Source organism: Xiphophorus maculatus, chromosome 20, assembly GCF_002775205.1.
Source record: "Xiphophorus maculatus strain JP 163 A chromosome 20, X_maculatus-5.0-male, whole genome shotgun sequence".
NCBI classification, from domain to species: Eukaryota; Metazoa; Chordata; class Actinopteri; order Cyprinodontiformes; family Poeciliidae; genus Xiphophorus; species Xiphophorus maculatus.
In genome coordinates, this window is record NC_036462.1 from 27,705,383 (window position 1) to 27,722,071 (window position 16,689).

Genomic DNA, 16,689 nt, shown 5'->3' on the forward strand with positions numbered 1-16,689 from the left:
AGCTACTGCAAGGAACATTATGCAGATGAGTATGACACTCACTCTTCTGAGGTTACTTGGCGGAAAATCAATGGCACATGGCGGAGGGCCATAGTGAGTGGACGGACATGCACCGACGCAATCCTAGGATATCATCTCCAGAAGCGCAAGAGCATTCTTGGACTACCCGTTCCGTTCATTCCAAATCCCCTTATAGCCATCGCCGAAGGACATGCTTTTCGGAAAAGTCTGTGTGAAGGGAACATCGACTCAGGGTTTGACTGGGTAGGACCCAACCTGTTGTATTCCAATCTCACCTGCTCCACCACTATGGAGCATTGGCAGCAATGTGGAGAAGGCTCTAATAAACATGACTGTTTCTGGTATGAGACTATGGGAGCAACTTTGGTGGCCGTCGCCACCGAGGTTGTGGAAGAAATTGCTCATGTGGTGGAAGAAGGCCTCAACATTGTTGAACAGTGGCTGCTAGACGCTCTTAGCGTTCTATGGCCATATCTCTTAGGTCTCCTGGGCGTCGCCGTAGCAATACTCATCGGCAAAATCGTCTTGGAGGCGTGGCTGAAAGCACTTTGTCGTTGCAAAAAGAGGAACTACCAGCCCCTCCCCCCTAAGGAGGAGCCTACTTCTGCATAAGAGAGAGCTGCCGTGTGCCTGCGACCCATTCAACCTTCATCGCAGCTGCCGACAGGACCTGATCCAGAGCGACCATCATCTCACATCATGGAAAACAACTCTTCGACCAACTCATCAAATCCCAACTCACTTTTTGCACCGATTCAAGCATCAACCTGCTGTGTGGGATGTGGGATCACCGCAGAATCCTATGGATTCATTTGGGTGGCATCGTCCGCCCGCTGGTGTCACAAATGCGTGAGCAGCCATTTTAATGATGTAACGGCAATTCTCTGCGCCACAGGGCTGGAGGATTTGCCCTACATAGCGGATTCCACATCTAGATCCCTGGAACGGGTGCACAAAATCGTGTGGACCTCTGCATTTGGCCTAGCCGACGACGACTTCCCAGCATCTCCATTGTATACGGGGCTACGGCTGCCCGTAATTCATAAGTTGTGGGAACACCAGCTTACTCGGCAATGCCTCCCAACTTTACATCTGTTGGATGGCCGAGTTGTGGCGGTGGGCGACTATCTTCCGCCTACACGTCCCGTGTCTCCGGATTTGTTTATCGACGTCGGATGCCAAGCCAGCAGTGCGACTAACGAGAGAGGTACCCAAACTGAGAACCTCAGTTCATCTCCCCAAGCATGCCAGACTGAGGACATCCTTTCCCCTTCATCTCCATCACCAAGTGATATGGATTTCCAGAATCTGCTGGCAGAGTTGGACGGCTACTGCAACACTCCATCAACGCTGCCAGACTTCGGCATGGACTTGCCTTCGCCTCTGCCGCCTCCGCTGGAACGTTCCACCCTTTCCGTCTCAGGTGACTCTACACTTGACAACGATTTGGGCGCAGAACTCTGGCTTTCTCCGCCATCCAATCTGTCGGAGTATGCGGTTGTGGATTCCTGGACACCTTCATTGTCGCCGGTTACCTGCTATGAGCGGGACATCCTCACTATCACTTGTGATGATGGACTTGATCTCCTTTGACTTTGGACTCTGTGTTTTCTGCGAAGCACCGTCCGATCTCATGGAGGGGGTGTCAAGAAAACTGGCATAGGGTGTGAGATCTTTCCGGGTGCATGCAGAAAAGGTGCATAGAGGCCTGAGAGAAAATAAGTAATCTTGTAGTTTGATTAAAAGCTAATTAAATTGAATATGAAGGAATAGTAAAATGAATACAAGTAATCACATAATAACCTTCTGAAATGTATTATCTGAAATGTGATCTGTAATGATTTCTGTAATGAATTAACTGTGGAAAGATTATGGTTGATGAATTATAATAAGTAAGAGATGTGATTGATTGTTAACTAAGGATCAAACTTGTGATAATGTGAAGTTGTAATCATTTGAAATTAATTCAAACAGGTTTAACAACAGATTTAATGTGTTTAATGAGCTATAATACATAATAGTGGGTTATAGAAAAAGAGAGGAATACAGTACAGTCCTGAAACAGGAAATGTCGCAAGCAGTTCTGAACAGATGGTCAGAGCGCACAGGGTGGTTGGAGTGTTGAGTTTGGCTGAAGCAACGGAGAAAGGGGAAGTACGGGACTTTCCACTATGGTCAGCAGAAATAGATTGGGCAATGTGAGGATTTTTTCGTGAGATACAGCAGATGTGGAGAAAGTCACGTAGGCCAAACCTCCCCATACACACACATGGTGGAGAGATGCATAAAAAGGGGCTGAAAAGAGGAACCAGCCGTTCCCAGTCCGACGGCGCAGAAGGAGAGACAACTTGCTGAAGCAGATTGAGCCACGGACCGCACTTCAGAACCACGGGGGAGCTCGGACTTCACACCGCCAAGAAAGGACTGGGTTCCATCGCCCCATCCCTGGTTCTTCATTCGATCGTCGGTCTCGTCTCAGCCCAGCACTTACAAACTCTGCAACAAGACTTGGAGGAAGGACAAAGCTCCCTCAGGGATGAGGAACTGGGTTTTGCAAAAGGATTCGGACCCGTCCTGCTTTGTTTCTTTTCTAAAGAGGGTTTTTCCACACAAGGCAAAGACCTCAACCAAGGATGCTAGAAATTCCTGTTGCCAAAGATCCACCATCGTCTGGGTATGAGTTGAATCTGCTCATTGAAATTCCATCTCAGAACTTGCGACTTTAGTCAGGGAAAAGAGGACAGGGTAGTATGATTGTACATGTAAATTTTATTACACTGTTTTTGAATTATTTACGATTGATTATTGATTTGTATGTCGCATATCCCTGCTTAAGCTTGCTTAATAAATTTATACTATAAAATTCTAAAGAGGTTGGTGGACATTGGAATTAGTAAAGTCATTTAATCTTTGTTCAGTTCTTTTAATTAAGGTAAAACTAATGTACATGATTCCAGTAAATAGGAGGCTTCATAATTTCCTTTGGTGAGAATAAATAATGACCCTGGGACTTACATCTAAGTCACTAAACATAATCTAGCCGGTTTCAAGTGCAAGTTATGATTAGAAAGTGGGCTACCGTTAACAGAAGTGGTTATTGGAATTATGCAGCTGTGAGGGCTACTCAGCTGATTGTTTCTTAACTGTAAAGGGTCATAACTTCTGGATTGGAGGTAGTTAGAGCTAGACGAATCACTTTCGCCACCAGTTTAAATAGATTATCTCTTATAGAGTACTTTTAGGGTAATACCCAGGTCTCAGAGATTTTCCGGACCTGTTAGACAGAGAACTGGTCAGTAGGCAGCCCTGGGTAGTAGTGAGGAGTGGGCGGGGCTGACTATTGCAGGATAACCTTCACTGGTTAAGTAAAGGAAATTTAGATTTAAAAAAATAATAAATTAAATGTATTAAAAATCACAGTTTTTAGTCCATAATAGCCTAAACCTACAACATTCACTTTGCGCTGTCTAATGAGCTAGAGGTCGGAACTGGCCGATTTTTTTCTTCATCTGTTTTTAATAAGTGATCAAAACATTAAATATTGTTTTTTTTTTTTGCTATTTGTTTAGTGCATCAAACCTAAAGACGGCCACCATTTTCTGTATGTAAACTCCTCAACAAAAACTATGTATTTTAATAAATTTTTTTTTCAGCTTTATAAAAATCAGATAAAGGCCAGGGACGTGAGTTTTGACACGTAAACAGACACAGTCTTGCAGTATTTTCTCTATCAAGAAACCTTCAGACCAGGTTTTATCTTTCATTTTTATTGGGAAAAAAAAAAAATCGAACCATCAGAACTGGCAAGTCAGATTTCAAAGAAAATTGGCAATAGGCATCAGGAAGGAGAAGCTCGATCGGTGCATCTCTACTGTTGACAAGTTGTTCCGGATGCAGTTGTGCAATTATCAGCACTGTCATCTCTCTAAACTACACCTGGGGAAAATGCTGGCCGCCCGATAATCGGAGTGAATATGAGCTGTTGTGGCAGGAGAAATGCTATAGTGTGACATTTAAAACAAGCCGGCCAGTCTGTGCCCGAGTCAGTAACACAAACATATCTGCTGTACGGCATTCAAAAAAGAAAAAAAAGGCCTCTTATCTGTCAAACTCTCTGCCCGGTGCCCGTAATGTTGATTGACTGTTGTACAAAATGCCACAATGACATTTCAGCTGTCAGCACAAACACCTTGCAGTCCTGCGGCTTCCTGTCGAACTGACCTCAAACCAAGAGCTCTTCCCCCATCTGACTTTCTTGTGCTCGATGCTTCTTCACCCTTCCCATTTTCTTTTCTTATTTCGACACAATGCGTTGCATAAAACAGAACATAGAAGTCACGGTTGATGAATATTTGCAGCTTTAATGAGGGCCTCTTCAGTCGGGTCGCTGGACTTGTGAAACACTTAGTGCATCGTAAGATGCACTAAGAGGAAGGAGAAGGGAGGTCTAAGAAAGATGCATTTCAAAAGGAGAGCCTAGCTTTGTACTCAGGTCAGATTCCATTGTAGAGCAAAGGGTGGGACTTTGGGTGTCGCTGGCTTTATAACAGGAATAATGAGATGGTGCTCTGGGGAAAAATAGGGATTCTTGAAGTGAATTGTCGGTTTAGCAATAGGCTGTTTGAAGTCAAACCTGTAAGGGAGAGACGAGGGCATGGACGGAAGATTTAAAAAAGATGATTTTTTTTTCTCTCTCTCTCTCTCTCTCTTTTTTTTACCCACAAAGAATGAGCATTTGTGGTTTGAAACCAGCTCAAAGTCATTATTAGCAGCCAAGTGACATGAAAGCCTTTCATCAAGCCCTGCAACACTGTCTGCCACATTTAATACCTCCAACTCGCACTAATGCTTCCTCTCATGGGTTCCCATTGAGTTGATAAATAATGTAGCCCTAATTTGATGGTGTGTCTCATTCTTCTTGTTGGACACCTCTGGACATGCTCTCGCCGCCTCTGGATCGGTTTACACGGAGCCGTTTGTGTGTGACAACCGCTTACTCTGCTACACCTGCACGCCGATGCGGACATTGTCCCCAATTCCAGGCGGATTTTCTCTTCATGTTACAGTGCCATCTGGGGTCACCCGGCGCGGGACGGTTGCCCGGTAGCGCCGGGCAGCTGCCACATGTGCCGCCTCTGACAGAAGGTGAACTTTTTAATTATATAAATTTTCTTTCCCTTGTCTTCCTCTTGAACTATATGCAGAGGGCCGAGAGTGCGTGAACTGCGGCGCCACGTCCACCCCTCTGTGGCGGCGGGACGGCACCGGCCACTACCTGTGCAACGCCTGCGGACTGTACCACAAGATGAACGGCCAGAACCGACCGCTCATCAAGCCCAAGCGGAGACTGGTGAGTCTCTCGACTCTTGCTCTACGCCCCGAAGCTGTGCTCCGAGAGCCGGCTACCCAAATATGAGCACAAAGCAGATGCCGGCAGCACAATTCCAGGAAAGTTATATTTTCCCTATGATCTTCCTGGAATTGTTTGTCCCTCTCGCCCCCCGACGAACCGCCTTCGCGGCCTGTTACAATACTGCTACTATTGCCATTGTTCCTGCTATCGTTATTGCTGGTACTTCTGATACTGTTACTGATACTGATGCCCAGGCTGCTTGAGTTAACACCATGATGGAGTCTATCTATCTATCTATCTATCTATCTATCTATCTATCTATCTATCTATCTATCTATCTATCTATCTATCTATCTATCTATCTATCTATCTATCTATCTATCTATCTATCTATCTATCTATCATGCTTCATCATCCTTTCCTACTTGTAAATTAGCAGTTTAAAATCCATGTACTCAAACCATTGCATATGATTATTTTAATTTATTTTCTTGTATTTGAATCTGTTTATGAATTCTGGCACTAAATAGTTGCGAAAATGTTCTAATCTCATGTGTATTTTAATTTACTTGCATTTTACAGAGTGTAATATTTGTGTTTCACTGTTTGTTTTGGTTCTGATTCTCGTTTGGGTAACCAGACTGTATTAAAATATGACCGATTTGAAACTCTGATCAAACTAAAATAACTCTGACCAACTTCCTGGTGGCGGGGATCGTTATTTATGACAGTATTTTATGGTCAGGCTCCTTACAGTAGACAGTGAGGAGATAAAAAAAAAAAAAAAAGAATTGGGTACCAAACGTGGTCTTGTTGGGTGTGAATCGAATGTTCTGCTGGAGAACCATTTCCCAATGAACACTGTGGTTGGGTCAAATTAATAAAATATCATCAGCAGGTCAATGATGTTGCTTCAAAGTATTCCAAAGGCTACGGTCCTGATCAAAATGTCCTCATAAACATTAGCAAGTAATTAGTCTCGCCATTAGACGATCTCTGAAGATACTTCTGATTGGCTCTTTTTCTATTTATTTATTTTTCCCCCCTTCTGCCTCCATCACCTCCACGCCGTTCCTCCTCCATTAGCCCGCACTTTCCACTGCCCATGTGGCCGTGCAGCGTTTTGCATTTTCAGCTCAAGTGTTTTTCAGAGTTGTGTTCAAAGGGGCATCCAGTTGTTTCCTATCCGGATATCTGGCCGGGCCAGATAAGGAAGTCAGGCTCCCGGCTGTTTCCGCCTTCACCCGGCGCGCAGCATTCTCTGCGGCCGCGGCTGACATATACTGTAAAAGAGATTATCACAACACTGAAGGAGCCGCTTATGTGTGAAGAGACGGGCCGAGAGGGGCGGCCATTGGAAAATAGACGGATTTATGGTCCTCCTCCTGTTTGTCATTCTGTGAGGTGAAATGTTAATGAGCGGTTGTTGTTGTTGTTGTTGTTGTTGTTGTTGTTTTCCCCGCTATATTTGTTTATAGAAAAAACAGCAGAAACGCGTATTTTGTGGAGTTTTTTTTTTTTTTTTTAAAAAAAGAGCGAGCATAGATGTTAGTGAACCGCCAACTCACCTGAAATTGATTTAAAAGGGAAAAACCTGAATGCTGCGTGCGTTTAAAAAAAAAAAAAAAGAGAGCGAGAGAGAGAGAGAACCGGAGGGGTTCGTGCGTGTTCGCTTAATGTTTCTCATTATGCGTGGAGAATTGATCCGCAGTGGATGCGGGAGCGCATTGTCGGCGAGGACAGCGGCTCCGCTTACACAACCTGTAGCGCAGCTTTTCCTGCGTCAGGGCGCGCGCACTGGGACCCGACCGGGTCCTCCATTACAAACTGGTAATAACCGGTTACGTAATGCAGCGCACAAATTACCTGCAGCGACACACTGGAAAAATTAGAGTGTGCGAATAAACGGAGCAATACGTATATAAATATATTTTTTTATACTTTATTGTAAGAATGTGCGGTGCCGTTTCCTCCTCCCAAACTTATATGTAATAGCTTAAAAAAAAAAAAAAAAGCCACTTCGTACCCATGTATATGTGGCCACCACATATAGGTTGGCTTCTCTATGCACTATTATCATGGAGATAAAGGCTCGGACTGTCACACACATATGAATCTAATTAGCTGCATGTTATTTTCATAATTGACATAATATCGTATTTTCCGCTAATGGCGATTCTAGATCTTTTTTGGGGCCCCTGACATAATCACCTCACAAACTAATCGGAACTCCAGGAGACGGAATAAATATTTTTTCAGGTCACATTCCTACATTTCAGTGCAGCAAACGACGACTTATTGCAGAAAATCGATTTCAATCTGTGCTTGTTGTCGAAAAGTCAATAGGAAACCACGAACACCGCAGAAGTACGAAATGGCGAGGGGTGTCAAAAATGATCAGCACCCAAAGCTCCCACAAATGGCTGCCGCGACCGCCACAAGTGGAAACTGGTTGTGCTCCAGGTTGCAGAAAATCATCTACATTGAAATGACTTTTATGCACGTGTTGCTTCATAATGTCTGAAAATCAATGCAACAACAAAAATGCTTAAAATGGTTTGATTGGTACATGAATATGAAAGTAAAATGAACAAAACTAAATAGGAAGAAATGACGAGGTGTGTACAAAAAGTGGGCTTGAAGGGGAGAAACCTCAGTTAATAATAATAATAATAAATTATAATAATCGTAGAGATTAACTGATGCAGTGTCTATATGGGAAATGATAACCACAGGTGTTTTTGGAGCATGCCCTCAAAACACTGAACATTCGTGATTTTATTTTATTTTATTTTTTGTAATTGTTATTTAAGGATTTGTGTCTCCTTTGTTTTTATTTAAAACAAAAGGTCATCTTGAAAACATAACATTTTATTGTCATTGTTGCTTCCATCCAAATTTAGCAAAACAAAGACTTCGGTAAGCCCGTTTGATCACCTCCAACCACATTTAGATGTTAATTTTTAACCAGACATCTTTTTAGACGTGTGCTTTTCACCTCTGTTTGCACCAGAGGTTTCTAAAATTGGGGTCGCAAACCAACAAATGTGAGGTCCTGGGTTCCTCTTCGTAAGTCAAAGCAAATGGGGACAATTAGTTTAAGACCACCTTCAAAAGAGATGGAAGCAGTGCATGCATATCGATAAATAAAATATATTTACAGTGGTGATGTGTAGAGATATTATTTATACTTTCACATAGGGTCAGAAGTTTGCTCTTATTTTGCAGGTTGGAACCGCTGCTTTAGAGAACAGACACTCTGAACCACATGTTGCCCAGGGGTGTTTCGCCCAAACCGACCAGCTCACAACGACATAATGGAGCATTATTTACAATGTTTACGTTCACTCTGTCTGCTCTCCTCAGTCTGCTGCCAGACGTGCAGGCACCTGCTGTGCAAACTGCCAGACCACCACCACCACCCTGTGGAGGCGCAACGGGAATGGAGACCCGGTGTGTAATGCTTGCGGCCTCTACTTCAAACTACACAACGTAAGTAAGCTTAGAGAGTGGACACACACACACACGCACACACACACACACACACACACACAAAGACTTTCACCCAATTGTGGAGTTTTGGGGGGGCGAAGGTGGTGCTTAACCGGTTAAGTGGGCGGACAGCGTGTATCGATTTAGGAGTGTGCAAGCAGAGGCTGCTCACCCTGTCGTGCAGAACCCACACCGGTCGTCTCTTTTTATTAATCCGTCGTTGTTTCAATGGGGGCGTTACTCCCCGGAGAGGCTGCCGGGTGGGACTGTCATTCAGTGTAACGGCGTCGGTTACACTGATGAGGATTTGTCTGAGGCTGCTCCTTTCACACCCAGCCTGTCCTCGTCCCCATGAATTCATATTGACCGGGAAGGTTCTGTTTGGCCCAGACAATTAGACAAAAGCTAAAATAAAACGCCCCTGACTGGCCCCAGAATGCAGCCAGTGGACATGCAAAGCAGCTGCTCATTATTTATGGGGTTTACTTTACACTGGTACGATTCATGAAGGGCAACTGCCATGACAGAAACGCCGTGTACATGATAATTGGCGGCAAGTGAGAGATTCCGGCTGACATTTTCGGCCGAAGTTAGAAGGCAAAAAACAACCTTGCAGCACAATGATGTAGCATTCACACTGTCAGAGCGGCTTTTGTTTGGCGTGCCTTCAGCTAATGTGCCCACTCCTCAACAGGTCAACAGACCCTTGACCATGAAGAAGGAAGGCATCCAGACGCGCAACCGCAAGATGTCCAGCAAGTCCAAGAGGAACAAGCGGGCGGGGGACGGCTTTGATGAGCTCTCCAAGTGCATGCAGGACAAGGCATCGCCCTTTGGAGGGCCCGGCCTCACCAGCCACATGACCCACATGGGTCACCTTCCGCCCTTCAGCCACTCGGGACACATGCTGCCCACTCCCACGCCCATTCACCCGTCATTCGGTCACCCGCACCACTCCAATCGGTCGCCGGTCTGGGCCGAGCCCCACTGAGGTCGTCCCTCTCCGCCCCGCGGGACGCAGGACCCGCCGCATCTCCATAGACACTAAACGGTGGACTTGTGTCCTGTACAGCGGTTGATCGGAGCGCAGCGGCTTTCAGTTGGACTCAATGACCGAGGGCCTCGTCAGGCCACGGCCTCGCCGAGAGGGGGTGGCCGTCGCGAACTTTTTGCGGACTCTGTGAAGAGCTAATGCGACGAGGGGGTTTGTCCGTTCCACCCACCTCCTCCGTCCCCTGGGGCAAGTGGGGCTGACAGGAGTGAATGGAGAAGCTTGTCATTCTTTTTTATTTTTTGTGCTTATTTTTACTAAGTCACTTTGGTACCCCCCTCTCCCTGACCCTGTAACAGGAGACTCCAGAGAGGGCCTGAAAACAACCGCTGTTTCTCACCTCATGATCATACCGTCATACTTCGAGATACGTGCACCTCGTCCATCCCTGCGCTGTTGTTCACAACTGCCGCCACCACACACACACGCAAGCACGCACACACACACTCCTACACGTGCGCGCACACACCCACACACACACACACACACACACACACGCCCACACAGACGGACTCCTTGGTGCTGGAAGCTGTCTTACAGGCAGAACTGCTGAAAGGCAGCAACCAACCAGTGCTCTCTTCACATGCTGGATTGTGCACCACAGAGCTCACCTGTTTTTCATAACTGTTTTATGGGAAAAAGAAAAAAGAAAAAAAAAAACACCCCAACACAGTAAATAGAGTGTTTATAAATGCTTAATTGCTATTATTGTTGTTATATTTGATGTTATAATTATTGCTACGATAATTTATTTTCACTCTTTAAACTTTCACCGGACACACATGGAAACGTATGATTTTAATTACATGGTTATTACGTAAAGAAAAACACTGACCTGTCTTGGGCGAGTAAAAGTCCCTGAGCTGTACGTTTTTATCATTTTTCCATCTCACAAAGAAGAGAAAATAAAGTTTAATACTGAAGTAACGTATGTCTCTATGATTCTTACAGATGTACGTCCTAGAAAGCAGAGTGGAGAGAAAAGCAGAGATGAGGAAAAAAATAAAAAATTGAAGGAATTTCACGTGTTTTTTAAAGAGGCTGCGATTTTCAGTCGGGTCGCTTTGCAAAAGTATTCACACCCTTTGGAAGTGATTTGGTGTGGTTGTATGTGCAAAAAGCAAAACAATGAAGCAAGCATTTTTGAACTGGAAGGTTAATCATAAATTTATTTCCAATATTACAACAAAGAGTGAAAACTGCAGTGTGTACTTGTAGTCTGTCCATACATGCTGTGTTGTGATGGTACAAGCTTTGCCACATTGAATGGAGACATCTATGAACAACAATCCTTATGTGTTGTCTAAATTGTGTAAATTTCCCATTTGGATTCAGGTCTAAACTTTGACAAGGCCATTATAACTTATGAGTATACATTCATATAAATCATTTGGCTGTTAAAGGTCGTAATGCTGAAAAATGAACATCAGAACCGGTCTCAAGCTCTTTGCAGGATCTAACAGGCATACTACCAAGAGTCTCCTGTGCTTCGCTCCATCCATCTTCCCATCAACTCTGACCACTTCCCCTGTCCCCGCAAAAGAAAAGCATCCCCACATTATTAGGCGGCTGCCACCGTGTCTCACCATGGTGATGGTTCAGGCTTTTGTGCAGTGTGTGTTAGTCATACGAGCCTCTGAAGGAAGACCAGAAGTTCTTCCACAGGTTTCTTTTTGCTACTTTTTCAATGAAGGACAGATTTGTGGACTCCATAACTAAAAGTTGACTAAAGTCTCCAAGCTGAGCTCTCGGTCTCAGTTTGGGTTGGACGGCCGTGTCTTGGTAGGTTTCAGTACATCTTCAAACGATGCTATGGACTGGGCTCTGTGAGATGTTTAAAGGCTGGGACGTTGTTTTAAACATCTTTCTTCCCCTGACCTGCTTGCAGTGATACTTGGTCTTCATGGTGCTGTTTGTTCTCTGAAAACCTTTTGAGCCCGTCACAGAGCAGATGGATTTACACTGGGATTAAATGACACACGGGGTAAAGTTCATTTACAAAATCAAAATATACAAAATATAAAATCATCACGCGTCTTCTGAAGGCAACTGGTTGCACTGGGTTTTATTTGAATGCAAAAGCGACTTACATTTTCCAGAATTTCAATGTTTCATCTTCACCGCTTGAACTAACACAGTTATTGGCTTGTCAGATAAAATCCTAATACGTTACAGAGAAGCTTGCGGTAAAAAGATTACATGCTATAAATACCTTTTACAAGTTGCTGCCTTTTGCCTCATCACACGATCTTGCTTTCGGATGCGTCTCTTAATGAGTCCGGTTCCATGTTGGGCCTTTTTTTTTTTTTTTTTTTTATGATAGCAAGCGTGTTATTCTGAAATGTTTGTGTGGGACGGTACACACGGCTATTACGCTGAAGTTCCCCCTTCACAAAGGGTGCGTGGTCATTAAAATCATAAGCGGTATCAGATGCATCAAGAGAAGCTCTCTGATCCCTAAAGCGTGGTAATGCTTTGGTCAGGCTCCTCCTCTATCTGTGATGGCTCGTCGTTAAGAGAAGGCCTCTTTGTGGAGCGAAGGCCCCAGGCTGGACCATTGTGCCCAGACAGCAGGCTCCAGCGAAGGGCTCCGGAGTCACACACAGTCATGCATCATGCATATGCGCGTATCCTCATGCTTACGCACATGCAGCCAAGAATTCACACCCCTGCATTTGACGAAACAACGTACGCAGGCGTCACCCTGTTTTTTGGCGTTCAGTAGTCCCCAAACGTCGTGTGTGAACTCGCGTGTGTGTGAAAACTACTGAGTCATGAGAGCGGTGTTTTTCTCACTCCCAGCGTCTGTCACAGAGCGGGCCCCCTGTCTCTCGCTTTTGGCCGTGGCGACTGGAGTGAGAGGAAGGACAGCGGGGTCTTTAGTGGGAGAGCGGAGAGGAAGGAAAGGCAATCAGGCGACCTGAGCAAACACGTGGGGGTCTGCTCAAACCCCTTCACACACAGATGTGCTCGCAGCTGAGGCTGCCAGGAAGCAGGCGTCGACTCTGTTTCTCCCTCTTTTTCTTTCTCTTTGTTTATTTTTTGTGTGCTCTCTCTCTCTCTCTCTCTCTCTCTCTCTGTCTGCTCTCCCATGTTTTCTGTTTGCCTTGTGGTCTCCTCCTTTCTGCGCCGCTTGCCCCGTCTCTGCCTCCCATTTGGACGATTACAGTAAAGCGAAGGGGGCGCGGGGACGGATTGAAGAAACTTTGAACACCGCCAAGCGACTAATGAGTCTGCTCGATTAGGGCCAATTTTAGGTCATCATTGCCGAGCTCAACATGCCCTCACACGCCCACAACACAAACCGTCCGATTAAACGGTCTAAGCTAAAAGTGGACAGCTACCCCTTCCTGAACCCTCCGCCCTGTTGACATCTGCTGGGGTTTTCCAGAGGTCTGGGCTGTTTAAATCATGGAAAAAAAGGAAAAAGATTTGTCCAGGGACTTTTATAGGTACTGTTTTTGTTATCCAGTGTAGGCAAAATGCTGCGTCGTACGCAGCTGTCCGCTTCAGAAACCCTGACAGTATGCAGGACCGGGTGGCTGCGTCCAACCATCTGAGAGAGGAGGGATCCTCTTGATTCACCGGTGAAAAATGCAACGCACGACTTGGCAGCGAGCGGTCTGGCCATCTGTGTGCAGCGCAGCTCTGTGGGAGCCGGGCCGAGCGCCGAGGGCCGCGACTCCAGTGGGCTGTGAGCCGCCGCAGCCGAAGGGTCCGCTCGGCTGGGCTTTGGCCGGGCTCCCAGAGAGCAAGCACTCTTCAGGGAGGCCCTCCGGAGGGAAGGAGCAGCCCTCCCAAAAATAATACAGCGGTCTGAAACACCAGAGACTCCCACATCACACATGAACATGCAAGTGCGCGCACAGATGCGGACAAATTTATTGGTCTAGCAAAAAAGAAGAAGAAAAAAAAAAGCCTTAGAATAGTTTCGTTTTGAGTGTCAGAAGCAAAATCGCGCAGTGGAAAGATTAGAGAAAATTTTCAATTGGACATCTATTAAGTGAGATAAAAGAAAAAAACCCTCCATGTCAAGATATAAATTTTTTTTTTAAGTGAGCAGTAGTGCCCCCCAAAAATGTAGGGGGCACAGTTTTAAAAAAAAGATGAATCTGTGTACCTTTCTGTGACATGAACATTATTCTCTGGCAGCATTTTTTAAGATAGGGCTATGGCCCCCCTGGACCCTTCCTTGAAGGTGCCACTGCTGGTGACACAAATAATGGATCCGATAACAGAACAATAACAACAAATGTAGCTGAAGCATTTTTAGTTGATCCTTTTTTTTTTAAGCTAACCAACGATTCTCTGACCCTCCAATTAATAATCCATAATGTTCTGTTTAAATGCATGAGGTGTAAATATGCCACAATGCAGAGGGCCTGGCCGCTCGGCTGAACGACAGTCCAGATTAGTTTTACCTCCATACTCAGAAAGAAGGATGCTAAGGGAGGGAAAGACAAGAATCAAAACTTTTTGTTAGATAACTTCAGAAACGAGTGACCTCCTGGGGTCAAGGGTCTCTAACAGCCATTAGGTGTCGTCTACCTGCCAATCGGTTCTTTTGGAGGGAGAGTCTTTAACTAGACTGATTAGATGAGACTAAAATTTAGCTAAAAGTAGGTGTTGCACAAAGCAAAAGATGAATATGAGGAAAAAATAAGCATGGTGGAGGAGATGTCATGCTTTCTCCTCCAAAGATCCTGGAAGCCGGTTACCTTGGTAGAGTTTATGAGCTGTTTGAAATACCAGGAAGGATAAAAATAATGACCTCTGCCAGAAAGCTGAAAATGGCTTATAGATCTTAAGGCGAGATAGTGATCCAAAACATGTCGAAATCGACAAGGAAATGGTTCAACAGACACAAAATTAACCAACAAGGTACTGATAAAAGGCATGCCGTAACCATGCAACTAGCAATGAGGAGAAAATCAGAAAATAATTTCAATAGGTATTTTTCAGCTGAATAAATCAAACATGACATTTTTCTAAAGTTTTAGTAGGAGATTATGCTGCTGACTAACACATTTTTGTTGCCAGGGCAATAAAAAACACATATTCATGGTTGCAATGTTTTAATGAGGTGGTAGAAGGTTGTGCATTTTCATGTCAGCGATAATCAAGATTGGGGTTAGTGATGGGAAATAAACCTTTGATAGGAGTACGAGAAAGTTCTTTGTAAAGCTTTTAAGAGTATGGACTTCTGGATCCTTTTAATTTGTTGATCTGCCGTCTTAAAAAGAACCTTATCTATGTATCCATATTTTAGGCCTTGAAATTTTTTAAAAGGACATGCAGGAAACTCTATTTGGATAACTATTTCCACCTACAACAACAAAGTAGAATTAAATCTTTACAAATAAGAATCTGACTCCTCTGACATCCCTTAGCACAATTCAGAGGAACTAATGCGCGTAAGAAAACCTGATGCACTAATACAAGATCTCCATGGCGACCTATGACGGCGAAGGCACCTGCACACTGTAATAAAGTGCTAATGCACTGGAATCACACGCCAGAGTTAAGAAACATCAGTTACATTTAACCTGGTTGAGTTATTAGGTAAGTTAAAGATAATTTATTCATTACGTAGGTTGTTGGTAATTCATTTAGGTCTTAAATTTAAACAAGATTACCTTAAAATGGTCTATGTAAAATTGTAAAAGAAACTGATTATCGTAAATGTGATCAGTCACGTGACAAACACGTTTGCTACAGTGGCTTGCCATATAATCATGAGCCCTGAATCTTCACATTTTGCCACGTACTGCCCACAAATCTCACCGTATTTGAGGTGGGAGAAAAATAAAACAAGGTTTAAAGCAGATCTTAAAAATAAGAGCAGTTTGAAAAGAGTGGTGGACAGCTGTGTTCAGCTGCAAGAGCCGATACGTTGTAGTGTTTGTCTCATTGTCCCCATCAGCTTTACGCATCTAGACTTAGTTTTTGCTTGTAAGAAGCTCAAGGTCAGTCAGACTGGATGAAGAAAATCTGTGAATAATTTTTGACATTTTGCCAACAGATTCTGGCTGCATAACTCGCTGTTTGTTTGGTCGCTGTCACCCGACCAAACAAACAACTCGTGTCCAATCCGCCCCTCTCCCGCCCAAAACATGTACACAAATGTCAAAAAGATGGAAATAAAATTAGATTTTATTAGCTGCAAAGGTTTACTTATCATACCGATACTGATATGTCAAAAAAAGACAATAATATCGGCCGATGACATATTATTGCTGATACATTGTGCATGTAGCTCAAACCACTTCAGAATTGGTCTCTTGGTCAGCAGAGCGCCTCGTTCCACCAACATTACATCACAAACTGCAAACATTTTATGGCTTCATTTCTTTGTCACTTTTCTGATTTTCCAGTAGCACATCTTCTATTTATCATATTGACACGTGCTCCCACCTGAGCTGTGGATTTCTGCAGCTCCTCCAGAGTTCCTCCAAGAATTTCGATTTGAGCTCTAAAAAAAGTGGGATTTATTGTTTCTCTTTCTTCACAGGTTTCTCCCGGAGCTGTCTGGTGTGTTTGTTGATCTTCACGATGCTGCTACTTGACTAAAATTCTTCTAAAATTACTTCTGACAGCATCCAGAAGTAATTTTATTTCTGATAACCCTTTTATTTAGGGTTATCAGAGTAAAAGTGGGTCAGTACAAGGATCATTTTTCAGAAAGCCACATCTTTTCCGTTCTACATCATTATTCGGCACTTCTTTGTGCTGGTCTAGCGCATAAAATCCCAATAACATACCCTGACGTTTA

The 16,689-nt window shown here is 44.2% G+C and overlaps 1 protein-coding gene across 5 annotated transcripts in view; it reads left to right on the forward strand.

Moving 5' to 3' along the window:
* Positions 1-10,840, forward strand: part of LOC102235646 (GATA-binding factor 2-like) — a 33,096-nt gene extending 22,256 nt beyond the window's left edge. For 4 of the 5 annotated variants that reach the window (XM_023325162.1, XM_023325164.1, XM_023325163.1 and 1 more), the window contains 3 exons: positions 5,214-5,371; positions 8,741-8,866; positions 9,561-10,840. In XM_023325162.1, the coding sequence (XP_023180930.1) occupies positions 5,214-5,371; positions 8,741-8,866; positions 9,561-9,857 (581 nt within the window). In that variant the 3' untranslated portion in view covers positions 9,858-10,840. The remainder of the gene's footprint in view (positions 1-5,213; positions 5,372-8,740; positions 8,867-9,560) is intronic. The other variant, XM_023325165.1, reaches the window with a different exon arrangement.
* Positions 10,841-16,689: the final 5,849 nt, after the last annotated feature.